The sequence below is a fragment of the Alligator mississippiensis genome, chromosome 3, assembly GCF_030867095.1.
Source record: "Alligator mississippiensis isolate rAllMis1 chromosome 3, rAllMis1, whole genome shotgun sequence".
NCBI classification, from domain to species: Eukaryota; Metazoa; Chordata; order Crocodylia; family Alligatoridae; genus Alligator; species Alligator mississippiensis.
In genome coordinates, this window is record NC_081826.1 from 127,777,464 (window position 1) to 127,797,682 (window position 20,219).

A 20,219-nucleotide genomic window follows, 5' to 3' on the forward strand; every position below is an offset into this window, starting at 1 on the left:
ATTTGATATTTCAGTGAATCTTACTGCTCATAGTTAGGATATTACCATAAGCTGCCACAACAAGATTATTCCTATTTAATGTCTCTATTTAAAGCATTTGAGAAGAACAAAAGGAAGGATCCACTGAATCTGCACAGCTTTGTTTGCAAAGTTTGCTTACTGTGCAGAAGTATTGCAGCTAGCGTACCAAAGAAAGCCATGTAATCTGTGTGCAGTTACATTCTGTGGGAGTATGATTTGAGTGAAAAGTTAGGATATTTAAGGGTATGTTTCTACAGTCAATCATTTCTCTTCTCTGACAGAGGGGGGCAATAGTAAGTGAGCCTGCTATTCAAGTGAGAAGAAAAGGAAAAGGCACTCAGGTGTGGACTATTGAAAAACTAGAGAACAAATTGATTGACATGAGAGACCTGTATCAGGACTGGAAGGAGAGAGTTCCAGAGGTATTTAAAATACATATAACTTGACCATTTTTTTAAATATCTGTTTTCGTCTCACCGCTTCTCTCTGTTTTTATAGGTACAATACAGTGAGTGCAAGTGTGTGTGTGTGTGTGTATTTTGGATTATATCATAAATTCCACTGCACAAACAAGGGTGTACAAGGAATACTTAACACAGAGTACCCATTACAAAGAAGAAAAATATAGCATTTCTGCTACAACTATACCCTCAAATATTCTTACGCCAGTCTGAATCATATCATGTTAGTTGGAGTTCTGTCGGAAAGAAGATATCTCTTTATGGAATCATGAAGTTCCATGAAGGCATATCTCTTACTGATAAAATTCCAATTAATGTGACATCAGTGGGTAAGGCACATTAGTCTGAGCAGAGCACCAAGAAAATGCTGTTTCTGGCACTCAAGCTAGTTAGAGTGTACTGTGCCATATAGACTGCTCAGAGCGTAAAGTGCACATATGAGGGCAGAGCTTGATCCTAAAACTTTGCCTCAGTTGTGTATCCTTAAATTTCAAAGCAGTAAGAGAATTATTCTCCTAGTTTGGCTTGATATTTGCAGATAACTAAAACATCAAGTCGGTCATATGCCTTTTTTTTTTTAAAGAAAAAAAATCATTCTTATGCATAGAAATCACTTCTATATTATAATATCAGTAATGCTTGGCTCACTTCACCTAGCAAAAGACTGAAATAGGATTTAACCGTTCATGAATGTGTCCTTTAAATAGCCGTGTAGGAATGTGAAAGTAGGGTGTCCTGCTATCACATGGCTGATAGGGAGAGCACAAATCCCTTTGCATGGAATATAATTCTCATACCTACTTGAGCAGTTGCTTTGTTCTTTTGTATTATGACATCTTTAGGCAGGAGAATAAGAATCTATTAATCATATTTGTAACATGAGAGAGCCTTTGGGCTTTATTTTGCACCCATTAAAGTCCACGAAAGTTTGTCATATCAGTAGGCACAGTTTATTTTAAAAAGATATTAGTGTATTCTGTTAGCCCATACAGTCGTTCAAGCATAATAACAATATGATTTAAACCTTTTTCTTTTGAGTGGAAAAGGGAAACACAGAATGCAAACGTCTTGTACAGCTACTGTGGAATACAGCTTTGTAGGGATTCCTAGCGTGAGTTGGGGGCTGAGCCAGAAGATGTCTGTGTATATGGAGTGTTCACATAAAATAGGCTGCAGAACTTGGATCAGGAGAAGTAAGGGAACAGCTGCAAGCTCATGCATGATACCCAGCAACCAGCTCAGTTGTTCAGGTTGGGCATTGAGAAAAGAATTTGGTTTGTTCTGGAGGGTTTTTTTGTTGTTTTTTTTTAAAATAAAAACATTTTCAGATATAAGCAGGTACAACTTTTGGAAGTCAGTAGAATTGCACTTACTTTAGAGCAGGTGACTTGGCCTCACACTTCAAAATTGAAGTCACATTACTATTTCTCTGTGAGAAGAGATGTTATATGATCCCCAGCCCAATATTTTATTTTAGTTTTGTAGTGTACTTCTAATCTAAATTTATCTGTGGTCAATGTAAGATAATAGAGGATGAGGTGATTAAGGGCATAAAGGTCACGTTATTCAGTTTTGTTTTCTGCGTAATTTTATCACTCTGTGGTTTGCAGTGTTTAAAGAGTAGCTATTTCTGTGCCTTTTTAAACACAGATAAGGAAGCTCATTGGTAAAAGAGGTGACCCTTTCTATGAAGCACAAGAAAATCACAACCTAATTGGAGTAGCAAATGTCTTTTTGGAGTGCCTTTTCTATGATGTTAAACTTCAGTATGCTGTGCCAATCATCAGCCAACAGGGCGAGGTAAGGCTAAATAACAGTGTAAAGCTGGAGTGTCAGACTCACCCCGTGCCGTAAGCCAGATCCAGACCACAGGGCTCCTTTGCAAACTAGACCCAGCAGAGGGCAGTGCCAACAGCTGTGTTGGACATAGAGGGAAGAGATGCACCTGTGGCAGGACTGCTGGTGGTCACAGGGCGAGCAAGGCTGTGTTGACACTTCCTTCACTCATCCTTCTACTGATGGTGGCCATGCCCTTGGGGCTCTGGATTATACAACAGGCTATGCCCTTCTTCTGGTAGCTTGGCAGGCTGGATGAAGCAGACCTGTTGTATGCATGCCACTCCTGGTATAACACGTTAATAATACACAAGGTATTGTTAATATAAAGCAGCAGTTAGCAACATTTTGGAGCCATGGGCCAGAACAACCCGGCTTGGGTCCAAGGTGGGCTGGTGTTCTGACCCAGCCACTGCTATCACTGCTGTTTCTCCCTGCCATCACTTCTCCCCAGTCACCCTTATCTGTAGCACTGATGTAGCTCCCCAGCCTTGGCATGGACATAAACAAAACACCTTGCTGCTAAGAGGCTGCCAGAACCACCTGGTTCCATGGACTGATCCAGTGGCTGTCCATGCCATATGTTTTTTACCCCTAAGGTAAAGAAGTAAGGGTGGATAGAACTTACCACATCTACTTGAATCAAAGATGACCCTGAATTTAAAATGATCCCCCAATAATTAAATTCTATACAAGGAAAACGTATACATTTGTTAACAAGTTTCATGTATAGAATCTAATTATTGGAGGGTTATCTTTAATTCATCCCTCCACTGCTGCAGGGGGTCAGGCAGTGCAGGGGCAGGTGATATGGAGAGGTCAAGCAGCTTGCTGTCTGCTTGTATCTTTCCCTCCTACCACTCCTGCCCCCTGCCTGACCCCCAGCCTTGGGCCGCCCCTTCCCTCTCCACCTCTGCTTTCCCTCCTCCCCCAACCTGTGTTCCACACTCCCCCTCCTCCCCCAGTGCCTGCTCCCCCCTCCCCTCCCCCTAGCACCTGCTCCCCACTTCCTCCTAGCTTCTCCTCCCTGCTGTGGTTATGGCCCTGACTCTGGGTAGGGCTAGAGCCTGAGTCTCAACAGCTGTTTGCCCCCCCCCCCCCCCAATTCTCCATTCTAAGATGAGGGGTTCCCCCCTCCATGTGAAATGGAAAGGACCTCATCTTAGAATCAAGTAAATGTGGTAGTTCCAAATTTATATTTCTGCTTACTTTGAAACGATTGTATATTGGAGGTAAATAAAACCTTAAATTTTAAATATTTTACTTATACTTTATACAATTTTATGGATAAGGAGAGTTGCTCAGATACTTCAAATGTAAAAATAAACACAGGGAGGTAATTTAGCAAGCGAGCAAAAACTACAGAATCAGAGATTAAGTCCCTTGATCCTTATGCACCGATTCCTTTAATTTTAATTAAAGTTATGTAACAGTAATGATCCCCAGTGCCTTTATCTTTGCCTGTGAATTGATTAGTGAAAGACTGAATAATGTGGTAAATATATATTGTTTTTTTCCTTATTCTCTCTTCTTTCCCCTTTTTATTTTTCCTTGTGCCTTTGTTCCTTTCTCAGTCAGAAGTTAAAATGGCCAAGTTTTAATGTCCTCCCCAACTCTAGCAACCTGAAGGTTATAACATGCCAGTTTTTGTAGCCAATGGCATGCAACAAAGAGCTGGGGCTAAGATCATGTCTGGCCACTTTTGACTGCCCTGCCTGAATGACCCATGTACCTATTTGCAGCTAGGTTGGCAGCTCTGGTATTGTTGTGATATGCCTTGATTGGTCTGCCATCAAGTCCTGCATCCATTGGTTAAAGGGGCTGTGATATTTCTCCTCTCTCTGTTGTGTCCTTCCCCTTTTCTGTTCTTCTTGAGGTCAGGTGGGCAGTATTTTAATGTTTTTAAAGCCCAGGTACTTAGGCACTTTTTGTTTGTGCTTCAGGTTGCAGGGCGATTACACGTAGAAGTGATGCGAGTCACTGGTGTTGTCCCAGAGCGGGTGGTAGAAGGAGATGACTCTTCTGAGAACTCCAGCGAAAGTGGAAGCCTGGAAATCATGGATAACAATGGAGATATTATTTGCAGGGCAAAAAAACTCACCTGCCGGGTAAGCAGGCCACCATGAGCTAATTAAGAATTCATTTCTTGTCAAACAAATGTGTTGTTACGGTTTTAAGATTAACTGTTTAATTATACAGGATGTGGTTTGTATAGGATTGTGTAAAGAGCAAAAAATGGACTTATGTCCCTTCTACTGCATTAGGTCCAGTTTCGACTGGTAGTGATTGAGTGACTGTGAATTGAGTAGTTTAATTTCTGTTTATAGTGAGCGTAAGCCTAGCTCAAAAATACTGGCATTACAGAAGCTACCCTTTGCAGTCATAGAAACGAACAGTTCAGACACTGAACCTGCACTCTCCTGTATCTCTCAGTTTGGGGGTTGGTTTGATAAGATAGAGATGCTTTCATAACTGTCTAGGCTGCACCTGCTCTGTACCTCCCAATATTAAATGTTGGGAACCTGTCATTTCCTGAAGAAAATATGGGTGTGTAAGTTAGATACGTAAGCATGCAACTATTTGCACGGGGGAGAAATGTTACAATCTTTCCAGTCTCCTATGTCTGAGGAAGGGCGCCTGTGCCTGAAAGCTTGCAAATAAAGAATTTTTTTTGCAGCTATCTAGTTGGTCTAATAAAAGATATCACTTCCCCAAGAGTTCTGATTACTTTTGCGTGCAGACCAACACAGCTACAACCTGTATCTCTAACTATTTTCTGTGCACTCAAATGCATTTCAGCTTTTACATAGACAGAACTGTAGGCTTCCCAAATAGGTTCATGCTTAGGTCTCTATGAAAATGTGGTCCTGAATATTATTCTAGCTTAGATATTTAGCTTTTTAAGAGGACATAATCATACTATTTTGAGTATCTTGTTTTTTCCTGTCTAGGTAAAAATAAAAGAAGCAACTGGGCTGCCACCAAACCTCTCTAATTTTGTCTTCTGTCAATACACATTCTGGGATCAATGTGAATCAATGGTAGCAGCACCAGTGGTGGATCCAGAGGTGCCATCACCTCAGACCAAGGATGCTCAATTTACAGTGACCTTCTCTCACTACAGGGTAATGATTTTATTTTAAAATGGTATGTCAGGGGTGTGGTATGTTTGAGGTTAACTGTGTATAGAGCTTGATCTTTATTGGGATGTAAACTTTTTTTGGAAGGAAATGCAACTAAATGCTCTGTAACATTAAAATGTTACACTTTTAGAAGAGGTCAGATGTCCTTAATTAACCTGAATCCAAGATGACTGTGATTTTAAGATGACCCTCTCCCCATAATTAGATTCTAGACATTGAAAATGTATACATTTGTTGTAAATTTCTATATCTACATCTAATTTTTTAATACCTCCCCTTCTCCCTGCCCAACTTGTATTTGAATGTAAGATAAGAGGCTTCCCCCCTGTGTTGAATGGGGGTGGGGGGTCTCATCTTAGATTTTAATACATATGGTATTGTATATATGTAATCATTAGTTCCTGACGTTATCAGTGGCATGCACAAAACAGTTTTTTTTCTCAAACAAAAATGTCAGCGTTTATAATGAAATCTTGCTGAATATTTGTGCCATTGTGGTAATTTTAAAAAGCATGAATCTTAAGACTAGAGAGAGTATGGCAGGGCCTAGTTGAAATGTAATGGTTTTAAAATGTTAAAACACATATTTAAGTTACTGAGATGACCTCTTGGTTTTTTTCTGCTTCTTAAGGCCCCACCTGTGAATCAGAGACTTGTCAACCTAACCATGTGGGCTCTGCCATGGAAGCAGAGACTTTTCTGCTCCATTTCTAGTTGCAAACTAACTATAAAGAATTGGTTTCTTAATATAGTTTCCTTTTCCTTCTTTCCAGGATTATGTGGTGAATGTTACAGAGGAATTTCTGGAGTTCATTTCAGAAGGAGCTCTTGCTATTGAGGTGTGGGGACACAGGTGTTCTGGTAATGGCAACTCTATTTGGGAGGTTGATTCTCTTCATGCTAAAACAAGGACACTGAGAGACAGGTATGGGGAAAAAAACAAAAAACAAGGAATGTTTGCAAAGAAAGGGGTTGCAGTACTTTAAATGTTGCAACAGATTGTACTCCTGTTGTCTTTAATTAAAGGCAACACATATTTGGGGGCTATTTTTCTAGGTGGAATGAAGTAACTCGCAGAATAGAAATGTGGATTTCCATTCAAGAATTGAATGAGATGGGGGAATATACTGCAGTTGAACTCCATCAGGCAAAGGACGTAAACACTGGAGGAGTTTTCCAGCTTAGGCAGGTACTGAGTTTTTTTCCTGTCCTGTTAAATTTAATTATGTTTATCCTTAATTTTGCTCTTAATTTCTATCTCTCTGATTCTCCTGGTCACTTGTTCAGGGCCATTCTCGTAGAGTTCAGGTGACAGTGAAGCCTGTACAGCACTCAGGAACACTGCCTCTCATGGTGGAAGCTATTCTTTCTGTCTCGATAGGCTGTGTGACTGCCAGATCAACCAAACTACAAAGGGGTTTGGACAGCTATCAGGTAGGATAACTGCATAATATAATTATAGGCTATTACAATTATTTGCTTTGATGTTTTAGAATCCTGCTACATAGTTCAAGGTAAAAAATCAAAATGGGGCCCCAGCTTTTTAATAATAGTGCATCCATACACATCGATTGTTAATGCAGCCCTCTCTTTTTTTAAGTTAGCACAGGCTTGGAAGGTGCGGGGGGGGAAGGGTTGGGGGTAAAGAAAGAGAGAGAGAGATGGGCATATGAGGTCAAATTTGTTTCTGCTGAAGCCAGAGACAAAATCCCTAATGACATCATTTAGAGTAGACTTTGGTTCAGAAATAAGTGTATGCACAAACATTAATATCTCTATCAGGATGCTGTCAGGACACTTTACATTGTTTGGCTGATTGCATTTGCTAATGCAGTAAAATAGTCATAATATTACACCTTAAAGCCCTGCTCACTATTTTGTACATTGATCATTTTCTGGGAACCTATCTCTTAACCGAACTGTTACTTCTATTCCTGCTTAGTCTTACCTGTTGTCTGTTTATAAATGTAATGACATCTTCTCTGGTTTGATAACTTGTGCAACATTTTTTTTAAGAATACTACAGAATTTATGACTTTATGGTGGACAGCAATGACTCTAAAAGGAACTGGGATATAGCAGGCAGGCACCTGAACATACATTTAGTGCAAATCTTAGGGAGCTGAAAGGCTAATGAGATCCTTTAATATAAGTAGGAGAGTAGGAGTAGGGAAGTAATTTTTACCTCTGTGAACAGGAGTGGCGAGGTTGAAACTAGAGTACTGTGCACAGTTCTTTTATCATATTTATTTAGAAAAGATGCTCACAAATTGGAAAAGGTGAAGGAAAAAGCCACAAAAATTATTTAAAAGCTGGAAAAAAGTTTTAAAGTTAAAAGCAATGTTTTCCATCTATTTAGTTTATCAAAAAGAAAAGCCTGAGAGGTGACTTGATTAGTATCAAGGAACCATCATGAGGAGAAGGTACTAGTTACTAAATGGCGTATTTTACTAGTGGAGAGATGCAACAAGAACCAGTGTTTAGAAGCTAAAGCCAAACAACTTCAATTTGAAAGTAATGGACACATTTTTAACAGCGAAGACAATCATTTGGACAGGCCAACAAGAGAAGTAGCAGATTCTCTGTCTTTTGATGGCTTCAGATCTGAACTTTGTAAACATTATGCGTTCGTTTAGACCAGTGGTTCTCAACCTCCAGTCCACAGGCTGAATCCAGCCCAATGAGCTGTGTCATTTGGCCTGATGGGCTCCCCAAAGGTCCAGAAATTTTGCAGCAGAAGACCTGTGGGGAGCCCTGCAAGTCAGATGAGACAGCCCTGCATATTGGATTGCACTAGTGCGTGGGGTCACTCCAGCCAGATTCAATTTTTAGGGCCAGGCCAGCAAACTGCATCGCATGTATAAACTGGCCCCACACACTGACTTTATGCTGAATCTAGTTCACAGACCAACACTCTCCCTCTTCAGAATCCAGCCTATGGATTGGTCCCACACTGCTCATCCAGCCCATAGGGTCAGGCATTTAAGCATCACTAGCTTAGACCAACACAGTTATGGGTTTTGACAAAGAGATAACCAGGTGAAATTTAAAGGCCTGTGATATACAGGGCCTCAGACAAGATGAATTTGTCTCTTTTTTGTTTTGAGTCTACAACTTAAAAAAAAAAAGATACACTAGTTACAAAAGTTAAACTGAGATGTTAAAACCAAGAAATTAACTTTTGAGGAAAGTATTTTTTATTAAACCAGAATTCAAAAATCAACCAGATAGCCAAAAAATCTGTATTGAAAAATTTGACTCTGGTTAAATTTTATAAAAGCATTTACACTTGTACCAGTTTGATTTGGTTTTTTTATTTATTTATTTGGATGTGTGTTTTATTTGGATGTGTGCTGTTCTATCAAGAAAATGCATGTTCTTTGTGTTTTACAAAATTTATTTTCTCCTACCAGAAAGATGATGATGATGATGGTGATATGGATAGTTATCAGGTATTGCTGCTGTTGCTGTCAATCCTATGGCATGGGGCACAGCTAATGCTAATAGCCAGCAACTTTAAAGTGGATAAGCATATTGAAGCAAGCAAAAGCAGCTTTGAAATACATTCTGTGCATTCAGGGGCTATCTGGGCTATATGAACTTTGCCATTTCAATTTATTTTATAATTTACTTTCTATTCCTACACTGCACTGCTCTTTGGTATTCAGCAATCAGATCTTCTAAATGCCTACATGAGATGCTTTGAACAATTAAGCATAACTAACAATATGGGAGTGATTATGCAGATCCTAATACACGTATTACAGTAAAAATATCCAACCTGCATTAACACTTGCCATCCAGAATTTATCAGGTTTTTTTTCTAAAGAGAAAACTTCTTGTCTTCTTAAAATGTATAATTGTTTGAAATGCTAATGCAAAAAGAGTAAAGGTGAAATATGCATGTGCTTTAAAATTAAATAATGTAATCAGAATTTATTTTTTCTACAATGCAACACATGGTAGGCTGCAGTTAATTTTAGTAGCTTTAGAGAAATTAAAACTTTGAAATCTAAAATATATATAACTGAAATATAATATTTAAAAAATATTGGGGGGAAATGGCTTACTTTCAAGTAGTGTGTGTCCCCATTGTAAGACCTTTTGATTTTGTGGTTTGAAAGCAGTAAAACCAACTTAAATGTAAATATTAACATCCATTGAGTTTTACTATACTAGGTTTTACAATAGTCTCAGTAATAACAGTTCATATACTAACTTCCTGCAGGCTGTTTATATGCTTCCTGACAATGCAAATCACAGAGTAGAATGGACCAAACTTTCTTGTGATGTCATAAAGCATGATTGCATGATGGGTTTTGTTTGCATGAAGAATTAAATGCACTGATGGCAGCTCTTAGTAATGGAATTCTATGGAGATTTAAGGGTATACAGGCCTGTCTAATCTTTTAGGAGAATACATGGCCACTGTACAATACCTGTTTTTACCCATTCCATTCCATATGCTATTAAACAGTTTCAGTGTCTCTTGAATGGTCTTAATGTATTTTTGTGGAAATCACAAATTCTGTAGAAGGACAACTGAAAAACGTTGATAATCTATACAGCTGCTGGTATCATGTCACCTTTTCTTGCTTTTCTTTTGGAATCTCAAACTTGAAAGTGAATGAGGTTTCATTCCTGGGCAGTATACTGCTTAATCAGCGTGCATGCTATAAATAAAAATTTCCTGCCTATTAATCACGCAAAACTGTTCAATAGCATTTCTGAAAATGTTATAATTAAATTAGTTGTCCTTCCTTTGGTTCGATAGTACGTGTTGAACAGAAAAATGTTTTTCTGACCCTGCATTAGGAGGAAGATTTAAACTGCGTGCGAGAAAGATGGTCTGATGCACTTATAAAACGCAGAGAATACTTAGATGAACAGATTCAGAAGATCAGCAATAAGCAAGGTAGGTCTCACTTGAGACATAAATTATCTTTTTCAAGCACTTTGTTCTTTTTGCCTACCGGTATACTTTCACCTAATGTCACAGCTTAATATTGTGAGCTTTTTAGAACAAACTTGCCTCCATATGTTTCTGGGTCATGTTGAGGATGTTATCTAGAATACAAGGAGCAGCCCCCAAAATGAGTAGAAAAAGTGCCTGTGTTGTTAGAGTTAGACCTATACAACAGCTGTTTGGATTGTCATTGTCACAAGCCAATGTAGTAAGAATACTATAACTCAGGAGCGGGCAATTATTTCAGATGAAGGGCCACTTACCCAGTTTTGGCAGGCTGTTGAAGGCCGCATGGGTAGCCCCGCCCCTTGACAGGTGCCCCGCCCCCTGGTCACCATCTTGGGACCAATGTCCCAGGGTCAGCACTGGTGGGGCCCAAGGTGGGGCACAGGCTAGCAGGAGTCTTTGGAGCCGGGCTGAGCTGCACCAGCAGGGAGAGGGGGGAGAGCTGGCCCGGCTCCATAGAGCCCCTGCCAGCTGGGACCCCCGCGCTCCTGCTACTCTGCCCTGGGCCCCGCTGGCACTGCCCCCAGGACACCAGTGCAGACTCTGTGCTCCTGCTGGCTCCCGCACCTGCTCACTCCCAGTGCCCCCCAGCCCCGTGGTACAGGCGGGAGGCAGCGCACAGCCCTGACCCCCTGCACACCGGCAGGGAAGAAACTGGTGCTGAGTGCGGGGAAAAGCGGCCCTTTGCCCACCCCATGGCTGGCACTCCCTGCTGCAGGCACTCACAGCCCATGTGAGGCTGTCTGGAGCAGGCACAGGCAGCCCCATGCGGGCTGCAACTGGCTACAGTGCAGGACACTGGCCAAGAGGTGAGCAAGGGACAACTTTTCCCTGCGCCAAGCACCAGCTTGTAACCCGCCCTGGGCCCTGCTGGCTCCGGGCTCGCCTGTTGGGGCTACATGCGGCAGCAGCAGCTGCGACCCCCTCCACTTGTTGCACAGGACAGTGTTGGCTGCTGCTGCCTGCCCAGAGCTTGCGCACAGGGCAGCCCAGAGGCGACAGTGGCAAACACTGCCCGCTGTGGTAAGCAGGAGGGGCTGCAGCTGCTGCCGCGGCGCAGCCCTGACGGGCGAGCCCGGAGCTGGTGTGGGGCCCAGGCTGGCAGCAGAGCCAGGTTACAAGCTATTGCTGAATGTGGGGGGGGAAAGCGGCCCCTCGCCCACCCTGCGCCCCATGCCCCCCGCTGCAGCTGCTTGTAGCCCACATGGGGCTGCCTGTGCCTGCTCCAGACAGCCCTGCGCAGGCTGCGAGCAGCTGCAGCAGGGAACACTGGCCACAGGGCGGGGTAGGGGCCACTTTCCTCCACACTGGGAAGGAGCAGGGAAGGAGCCTGGGGAAAAGCTCAGCATGGGGAGGGGAAAAGCGGCCCCTCACCCACTCCGTGACTGGCGCTCCCTGCTGCAGCTGCTCGCAGCCCACGCGGGTCTGTCCGGAGCAGGCACAGGCAGCCCCACACAGGCTATGAGTGCCTGCAGCACGGGGCGTCGGGCACGGAGTGAGTGCGGGGCGGGCACAGGGCCGCTTTTCCCCTCCCGCGCTCAGCTCTTCCCCGGGCCACTTTTCCCCAGGCTCCTTCCCTGCCTGGGTCCTCCCCTGCCCTTCCCACCCCTCCTTTTCCCCCTTACTTGCGGTTCCGGCACAGTCCCAGGCCAGAAGCCCCAACTGGGGCTGCCGGCTGGGGGGGCCCTGCTGTTGTGGGAGCCTGCCAGGCTTCCCCTGTGTCCTACTGCCCTTGGTTTCTGTCATTTTTTACAGGAACCAAGGGCAGATAAATATTAATTTTCTAAATTTTTTAGGGGCCCCGTGGGCCGGATGCAGCCCACGGGCCATATTTTGCCCACCCCTGCTATAACTGGATAACTGTAATCTTGTCATTGGGAAATGTATGCGAACATAGTGTAGATTTCATACATTGGGTATTGTCTCTTTCACCACAGAGAAAACAGAGGATGATCTGGAACGGGAAGCACGGCTAGTAGAACAGTGGGTAGGACTGACTGAAGAAAGGAATGCAGTGTTTGTCCCAGCACCAGACAGTGGCATTCCTGGTGCTCCTGCAAACTGGTATGTGCACAGAATGTTCAGTAAGACACCCTGGACATTTAACTTCTTGTATGTGAGCATTGCAAACTGGACAATGAGATCTCGGAGCCTGGTTCACTTCCGTGTATATTTTTCAGTGTTATGCTATTTTGTGGTTAAGCTGGGAGAACCACTGTTGGGCCCTGAATCCATAATATCCTAGTCCAGTAATTCTCAACCCTGGGATGCTGTGAGGTCCTTTTAAGGGTGTTGTTGGATGCTGTGCAATATTAGCACTGTTAGGCCTGCAAATACCTGCACACAATTCACAAGACAAACCTAGAGATTTCTAGTAGTAGCACATAATGTCAAAAACATTCTGACCTGTCATGGTCTTTCTGAGTTCTTTGCAGCAGAAACGTGGCTGTATTATTTTTCCATAGTTAAAAAGGAGTGAAAGTTACAAACTGGCATTTTCCACGGGGTGCCTGTCATCTAATGAGAGGTTCCTTGAATCTTAAAAGGTTGAGAACCACTGTTCTAGGAGGGGATATATTATTCCTCAGGCTAAATTCTGTTTCACTTTCATGTACATATTTGGCACATATGTAGCCATGTAGTGTCAGGTTTTGGCACTTACACGCAGTCTTGATTCTGTTTCCACCTATGGTAGAATAGGATTGCCTACTCATTGTTGGGGTGTACTTGCTGTGGGTGGGGGGCAGAGACATGACAATGTGGCTGGGTGCCTGGGGTACTTAACCCATGCAGGGGCAGCAGTGACTTCCTGCTGCTGCTGACATGATTGTATGGTTGTGGCAGCAGCTGATTTTTCCATCCATCCCCAACAAGTCAGTGCCTGTGGCCTTGCTCTAATGATGTCACTGGGGGCAGAAGGGCCCTCATCACTTTTTAGCCCAAGAACCAAGGTTAAGGCAAGGATGTCAGACATGCAGCCCATGGAATTGTTTGAAGTGCAGCAGAACAGAAAGTCAGGTACCTGGAGCCCAATAGACATGACTATCAGCAGCAGGCCCCCATCTTCATGCCTCTGCCTAGTCAGAGCTCCTCATTGTATAATCATAGAAAGTTAGGGTTGGAAGAGACCTCAGGAGGTCATCTAATCCAATGCCCAACTCAGAGCAGGACCAGCCCCAACTATATCATCCCAGCCGGAGCTTTGTCTAGCTGGGTTTTGAAAACCCCTAAGGATGGAGATTCTACCACCTCTCTGGGTAACCTGTTCCAGTGTTTTACTACCCTCCTAGTGAGAAAATTCTTCCTAAGATCTACCCTAAACTTCCCTTGCTGCAACTTGAGACCATTGTTCCTTGTTCTATCATCTGCCACCACTGAGAACAATCTAGCTCCATCCTCTTCCAAACCCCCCTTCAGGTAGTTGAAGACTTCTATTAAGTCTCCTCTCAGTCTCTTCTTCTCTAGACTAAAGAAGACCAGTTCCCTCCGTCTTTCCTTATAAGTCATGTCCCCCAGCCCTCTCACCATTTTTGTTGCCCTCCAGTGGACTCTCTCTAATTTGTCCACATCCTTTCTGTAGTGGCGGGGGCCCAAAACTGAACACAGTACTCCAGATGCAGCCTCACCAGTGCTGAATAGATGGGAATAATTACTTCCCTTGACTTACTGGTAACACCTATTAATACATCCCAGTAGCCATTAGCCTTCCTGGCAACTAGGGCACACTGCTGACTCAGTCAGCTTCTTGTGCACTGTAACCCCCAGGTCCTTTTCTGCAGAGCTGCTAACCAGCCAGTCAGCCCCCAGCCTGTACTGGTGCATGGGATTGTTCTGTCCCAAGTGCAGGACTTTGCACGTGTCCACGTTGAACCTCATGAGATTCCTTCTGGCCCAATCTTTCAGTTTGTCTAGGTCACTCTGAATCCTAGCCCTACCTTCCAGCATATTTACTACTCCCTGCAGCTTGATGTCATCTGCAAACTTGTGAGGGTGCACGCTATGCCACCTTCCAGCTCATTGATGAAAACATTGAACAAAACCAGCCCCAGGACTGACCCCTGGGACACTCCACCAGCTGATACCAGCTGCCAACTAGACTTCAAGCTATTGATTACTATCCTCTGTGCCTGATGCTTCAGCCAGTCTTCTGTCCACCTTATAGTCCATTCATCCAGCTCATACTTCCTTAGCTTGCCTGCAAGTATGTTGTGGGAGACGGTATCAAAAGCCTTGCTAAAATCAAGGTACACGACATGCACTGGTCTCCCCACATCTACGGAGCTAGTCACCTTGTCATAGAAAGCTATCAGGTTGGCCAGGCACGACTTGCCCTTGGTGAATCCATGCTGACTGTTCCTAATCACCCTTTTCTCCTCCAACTGCTTAGAAATGGATTTCTTGAGGATCCGCTCCATGATTTTTCCAGGGACTGAAGTGAGGCTGATTGGTCTGTAGTTCCCTGGATCCTCCTTTTTCCCTTTCTTAAATATGGGCACTATGTTTGCCCTTTTCCAATCACCCAGGACCTTTCCTGATCGCTATGAGTTTTCAAAGATGATGGCCAGTGGCTCTGTAATCACATCAGCCAACTCCCTCAGCCCCATCAGGTGCGTCCCATCCAGCCCCATGGACTTGTACACATCCAGCTTTTCTAAGTAGTCCCTAACCTGTTCTTTTATCACTGGAGGCTGCTCACCTCTTTTCCAAACTGTGCTACCCAGCGCAGTAGTTTGGGAGCTGCCCTTGCCTGTGAAGACAGAGGCAAAAAAAGGCATTGAATACTTCAGCCTTTTCTGCATCCTCTGTTACAAGAGTGAGTCCCCACTTCAATAAGGGACTCACACTTTTCCTGATCCTCTTGCTACCGACATAGAAACCCTTCTTTGTTACCCTTCACATCCCTCTCTAGCTGCAACTCCAGTTGTGCTTTGGCCTTCCTAACTTCATCCCTGCATTTCCGAGCAATGCTCCTATATTCTTCCCTAGTTATTTCTTCAAGTTTCCACTTCTTATCAGCTGCCTTTGTGTGATTTAGTTTACTGAAGAGTTCCCTGCTAAGCCAAGTTGGTTTTCTGCCATACTTGCTAGTTTTCCTGCGCATTGGGATGGTTTGTTCCTGCACTCTCAGTAAGGCTTCCTTAAAGTACAGCCAGCTCTCCTGGACTCCTCCCTACCTCAGACTGGCTTCCCAGGGGATCCTGCCCATGAGTTACTTGAGTCATTCAAAGTCTGCTTTTCTGAAATCCATGGTCCTTACTGAGCTGCTCTCCATCCTTCCTTTCCTCAGGATCCTGAACTCAGTCATCTTGTAGTCACTGCTGCCCAAGTTGCCATCTTCTACTACAATCCCCACCAGTTCTTCCCTATTTGTGAGCAGCAGGTCAGGAAGAGCCTGGGCCCTAGTTTGCCGGTCTGGCACTTGCACCAGGAAGTTGTCTCAGTTAGGCAGTGTCACAGAGCTAGGGGTGTGCAGCTGCACTGAGCTGTATTTGGGTGGCTGTGCAGAACTGTGGTTGGATGGCAGTACTAGGGGCATACAGCAATATAGAGCTGAAGGCGTGCAGCTGCACGGATTCATATTTGTGTGGCAGCACAGAGCCAGGGGGCTGCTGCCCCGGTTGTGTCCATGTCTACACTGCTGCACCCCCCTGGCTCCAGCCCCATGCTGCTGGCTGCACGTGGCTCCGGGCAGCCACATGCCCCTGGCTCCATGCTGCCTGAATGCAGCCCCACAGATCTGGCCCAGAAGGAGCCCCAGGGTTTGGATCTGGCTCAGGATCCAGAGTGATTTTGATACCACTGGGTTAAGGATTTCTTCCAGAATGTGAGATCCAGCTTTTAGGAATTCCATCACCTATTGGAGAGGGTTGAACTTGTATCTCCTTACTTCTTAGGAAAATGTTTTAACTACCAGGCCATACATTAGGCATTGCCCAGAACACTCTGTGGCCTGGTGAGTAGAGCATACTTTGTGGAGACTCGGGTTCAAACCTCCTCTAAATGATGGGCCCTAGAACCTGAGTCTTCCATTCCCTGGGCAAATGTGAGAATTGTTAGGCTATTCGGATAAAAGGTGGTATGGCACCTCCTCCATCTTTTTCATCTTCTACCAAACCCACAAGGTATCTTTTTTCTGCAACTAAAGTTTTAGGAGTTGAATAGCATTTCCTGTATGTCCAGGCAGTTTGTTTCCCCCAGGCACCTGTACAAGTGTGTGCCACCTACTGAGCCAGCTCAGTAGGGGAATGTGGAGTGACCTACATGGAATTCAGGCTGTCCCAAAGTGCCAAACATTGTAGCTATGCAAGTGGCATTTAGTAGGGCTGTGCAAAGCTTCCGTAGCTGAATCGATTCGGAGGAGATTCAGCCCGATTCAGAGACCAAATCTCCGAATCCGACTCAAATTGGGAGACCAAGTAAAAGCTGCGAACCTATTTGAAGCATCCAAATCGATTTGGGAAAGCTTCAGAAAAAATGTGCCCGATTCATAGACTAAACAGGCAGCTGACAGCTGCCTCCAGCTGGTAAGTCAGTTGGGGTTGTGGGAGGGAAGGGGCATGAGGGAGGGAGGGATTGAGGCTGGGACAAGCTGCCCAGCCAGGGCAGGGGTTGCGTTACATGGGGAGGAGGGTGGGGGGCCACAGGATGCAGGCACAGCAGCACCGGTAGAGGGGGTTCTGCCCTGCTGCTGCTTGCCCAGCTGGGGTGGGGGGAGGGGGGCAGGATGCAGGTGCAGCTCGCTCCAGGCGGAAGGGGGCAAGTGGCAGCAGGGCAGAGCCCCAGCTGCTGTGCCCGCATCCTGTGTTCCCTGTGCCAGCTGGCAAGCGGCAGCAGGGCAGAGTCCCCCCCTCCCAGCGCTGGTGCAAGCACAGCAGCGCTGGGAGTGGGGGCTATGCCCTGCTGTTGCCTGGAGCGAGCTGTGCCTGCATTGCTACCCCTGCCCCCCCTCCGGCTGGACAAGTGGCAGCAGGGCATAGCCCTTGCAGCTCTGTCTGCCAGGGCAGAGGCAGACACAGCCAGAGGAGCTGCAGGAGAAGCCCCCATGGCTGCCCTGCCTGGCCTGGCCCCATCCCCCCACCCAACTGTAGCCTCCCAGCACTTTAAAAAAAAAAAAAAAAGCTCTGCACTCACTGGATCTGGCAGTGGTGACTGGGGGCTCCAAGAGCTCGTGGCAGAGCCCCCCCGCAGAGCAGCGGGGGGCAGTGGGGATTTCCCCCCCCCACCTGGCACCTGTGCAGCAGCTGCCCCCTGACATGGGACCAGTGCAGTTCGGCAGGGCCCCGCTCGCTGTCTGGGAGCTGGGGTAGCTCCACATGTCAGCCAGAGCTCCCTGTTCAATTCCCCAGCTCCCTGTTTCCCCAGCTCTTCCTGAGGAGCGCAGCCCCCGGATCTGCATGTGGAGTTTCAGCAGGCTGCTTCTGCCAGCTGGGGAAATAACCCAGAGCCACCACCATCACCAGCTGGCAGCAGAAGACTGCTGTCATCCCACATCATCCAGGGGCCCGCACCCCCCCCCCCCCCCAAGAAGTGCTGGGGGAAAGATCGGGGACCTGAACATTTCCTCAGTCCCTGGTTCAATTCCCCAGCCTCCCGGTTCAAGTCTCTTGGGAGCTGGGGAGGCTCCATGTGTCAGCTGGAGCCTAGTAGCACTGAACCTCAGCGGCCCCAGCTCCTGGACAGTGCGCAGCACCCTGCTGAGCCACATTGCACCCACCCACACTGTGTGGGTGCCAGGTGGGGGAGAAGGGAGATCCCTGCTGCCCCCCACTATCCTACACTGTGCAGGGGGGCTCTGCCATGTGTGTCCAGAGGCCCCAAAGCCGCTGCTGCAGCTGGTGAGTGCAGGGCATTTAACATTTTTTTTTTTAAGTGCTGGGACTAAGCTGGGGCTGGGCAGGGGATGGAGCCAGGCAGAGCAGCCAGGGGGGCTTCTCCCACGGCTCCCCCAACCCCGGGAGAGGCAGGCACAGCCAGAGGAGCCATGGGAGTACCTGCAGCCACCCAGCTGTGCCTGCCTCTCCCTGGCCGATCTAAATCTCTCCGAATTGGCACTGAATCTTCCAAAGCTGATTCAGCCGAATCGATTCAGGACAGTAATCCGAATCTCTGAATCAAATCACTGTCCTCTGAATCCACATCCCAATCAAATGCTTCCCTATTCACACAAGCCTAGCATTTAGGCACGTGAGGGTGAAATAGGGTTGAGCCTTTCCTACTTGATGCTGTGCTGGTTATGTTTACTTCTAAAAACAAAACTACGATTTCTCCTCCAAGGATGAAGAACCATATCAAAGCTTATTTGCATGCAGTTCGATTAAACTAACTAAAATAGAGCACCGTATATTAGTTCAGAATCTAAACAAAGAACTTCTCAGCTAATTTGTTATGACTCTTCAGCAGCAAATATATAGTACAATTTGAATGGGCACCTTAAGTCCTTATTTTCACACGCGTATAATTCCAAAAAAACCCCCAAACCCTATCATTTGAAATTTTTAATTCATATTTTTTACTCAAAGATGAATTAAAGAGAACTCATTAAGATTCCACTTGACTTTTTTTTTAAAAGTTCAGACCAACCTGAAAAGAATGTGTTCTCTTCTCCTCCACTCAGAGTTCAGCTACCCTTATTTTTATTCAGCTAATGAAACATGACTTTTGAAAGATTCAGATGCAGCTTATATGAAAGAACTATACACACTTTTGTTAATTTTGGAAAAATGTGGTTGAGAAATGAAGCTGTAATTGACTGGAAGCATGTGGCTTGCAATGATTCATCCTTTTGCTAGTATGGGGACTGAAAAGTTGTCTGAGGAGATTTTTTTCCCATCTTAATTTCTAGGTTTATTTGATTTTGCCCATCTTCTTCCTTGCTTAAATAGTGCATGCCATTTAGCCCGACATATGCACATTGAATGCTGTGGTACTTATTTCGGTGATGAGTTGCACACATATCAAAGGCTACTAACTCAGGCATATTAGACAACTAAATAAACAATATTTTTGTTGCTTGTGCTCTGACCTGACCTTTTCTTAAATGGTTGAGTTACTTCAATGTACAAAAAGGCATACTAAAGCAATGCACAAAACAGGATACTTGAAGGTGTGTTTGCCATACCAATTAATGTGCCACATCATATGAACTAAGTTTTATCTTAAACTATGACAGTTAGCTGCATAGGGATACAAAATAATGTGTGCACAAAGTGGGTTAATTATTAAATGAGTGGGAACTATAACTGTGAGTATCCTAATCAGTTTTGCTATAGTTTAATTTTCCACAAAAGTCTGGGGGGTTTTAAATCCTTCATGGATGGCTGTTTGTGCAGGTTAGCTTCCATACTAATAGCATCTTGTTATTCTTTTAGGATTGCACCTCCAGGAATGGAAACTCACATACCTGTCCTTTTTCTTGATTTGAATGGTAAGTTGTAGCTGCAGGTTAAAAAACTTGTACTTCATAATAGAATTCAGATCAATAAATAAATAAGCATTCTATGGGATGCTATGGGAGTTAGGGAAAACTGAAAATGAATCATGCTATCAACTTGCTCTCTGATAAAGCTTTTCCAAAATCTTTTTCCCCGCCTCCATACTTCCTAGTTGAAATGTGTTTTATATCAAAGCTCTTTGTACAGTTAGTAGATAGGAGATGAAATATGATACTTAAGCTGAACTGCCTGATTTAATAGATTATCACAAAACTTGTTCAGTTAGGACCCTTTTATCACCTGATCTATTAAACCAAAATGTCCAGGATCCATAGAATTCTAGTTTTGGTATAAA

The 20,219-nt window shown here is 44.8% G+C and overlaps 1 protein-coding gene across 6 annotated transcripts in view; it reads left to right on the forward strand.

Annotated features, from left to right (window-relative positions):
* KIF13A (kinesin family member 13A) overlaps positions 1 to 20,219 on the forward strand; it is a 188,375-nt gene that overhangs the window by 139,101 nt on the left and 29,055 nt on the right. For 4 of the 6 annotated variants that reach the window (XM_006269194.4, XM_019498469.2, XM_059724392.1 and 1 more), the window contains 11 exons: positions 303 to 443; positions 2,133 to 2,282; positions 4,262 to 4,426; positions 5,270 to 5,443; positions 6,235 to 6,386; positions 6,518 to 6,650; positions 6,749 to 6,895; positions 8,875 to 8,913; positions 10,277 to 10,376; positions 12,371 to 12,497; positions 19,802 to 19,857. In XM_006269194.4, the coding sequence (XP_006269256.2) occupies positions 303 to 443; positions 2,133 to 2,282; positions 4,262 to 4,426; positions 5,270 to 5,443; positions 6,235 to 6,386; positions 6,518 to 6,650; positions 6,749 to 6,895; positions 8,875 to 8,913; positions 10,277 to 10,376; positions 12,371 to 12,497; positions 19,802 to 19,857 (1,384 nt within the window). The remainder of the gene's footprint in view (positions 1 to 302; positions 444 to 2,132; positions 2,283 to 4,261; positions 4,427 to 5,269; positions 5,444 to 6,234; positions 6,387 to 6,517; positions 6,651 to 6,748; positions 6,896 to 8,874; positions 8,914 to 10,276; positions 10,377 to 12,370; positions 12,498 to 19,801; positions 19,858 to 20,219) is intronic. The other 2 variants (XM_019498467.2, XM_019498471.2) reach the window with 1 other exon arrangement.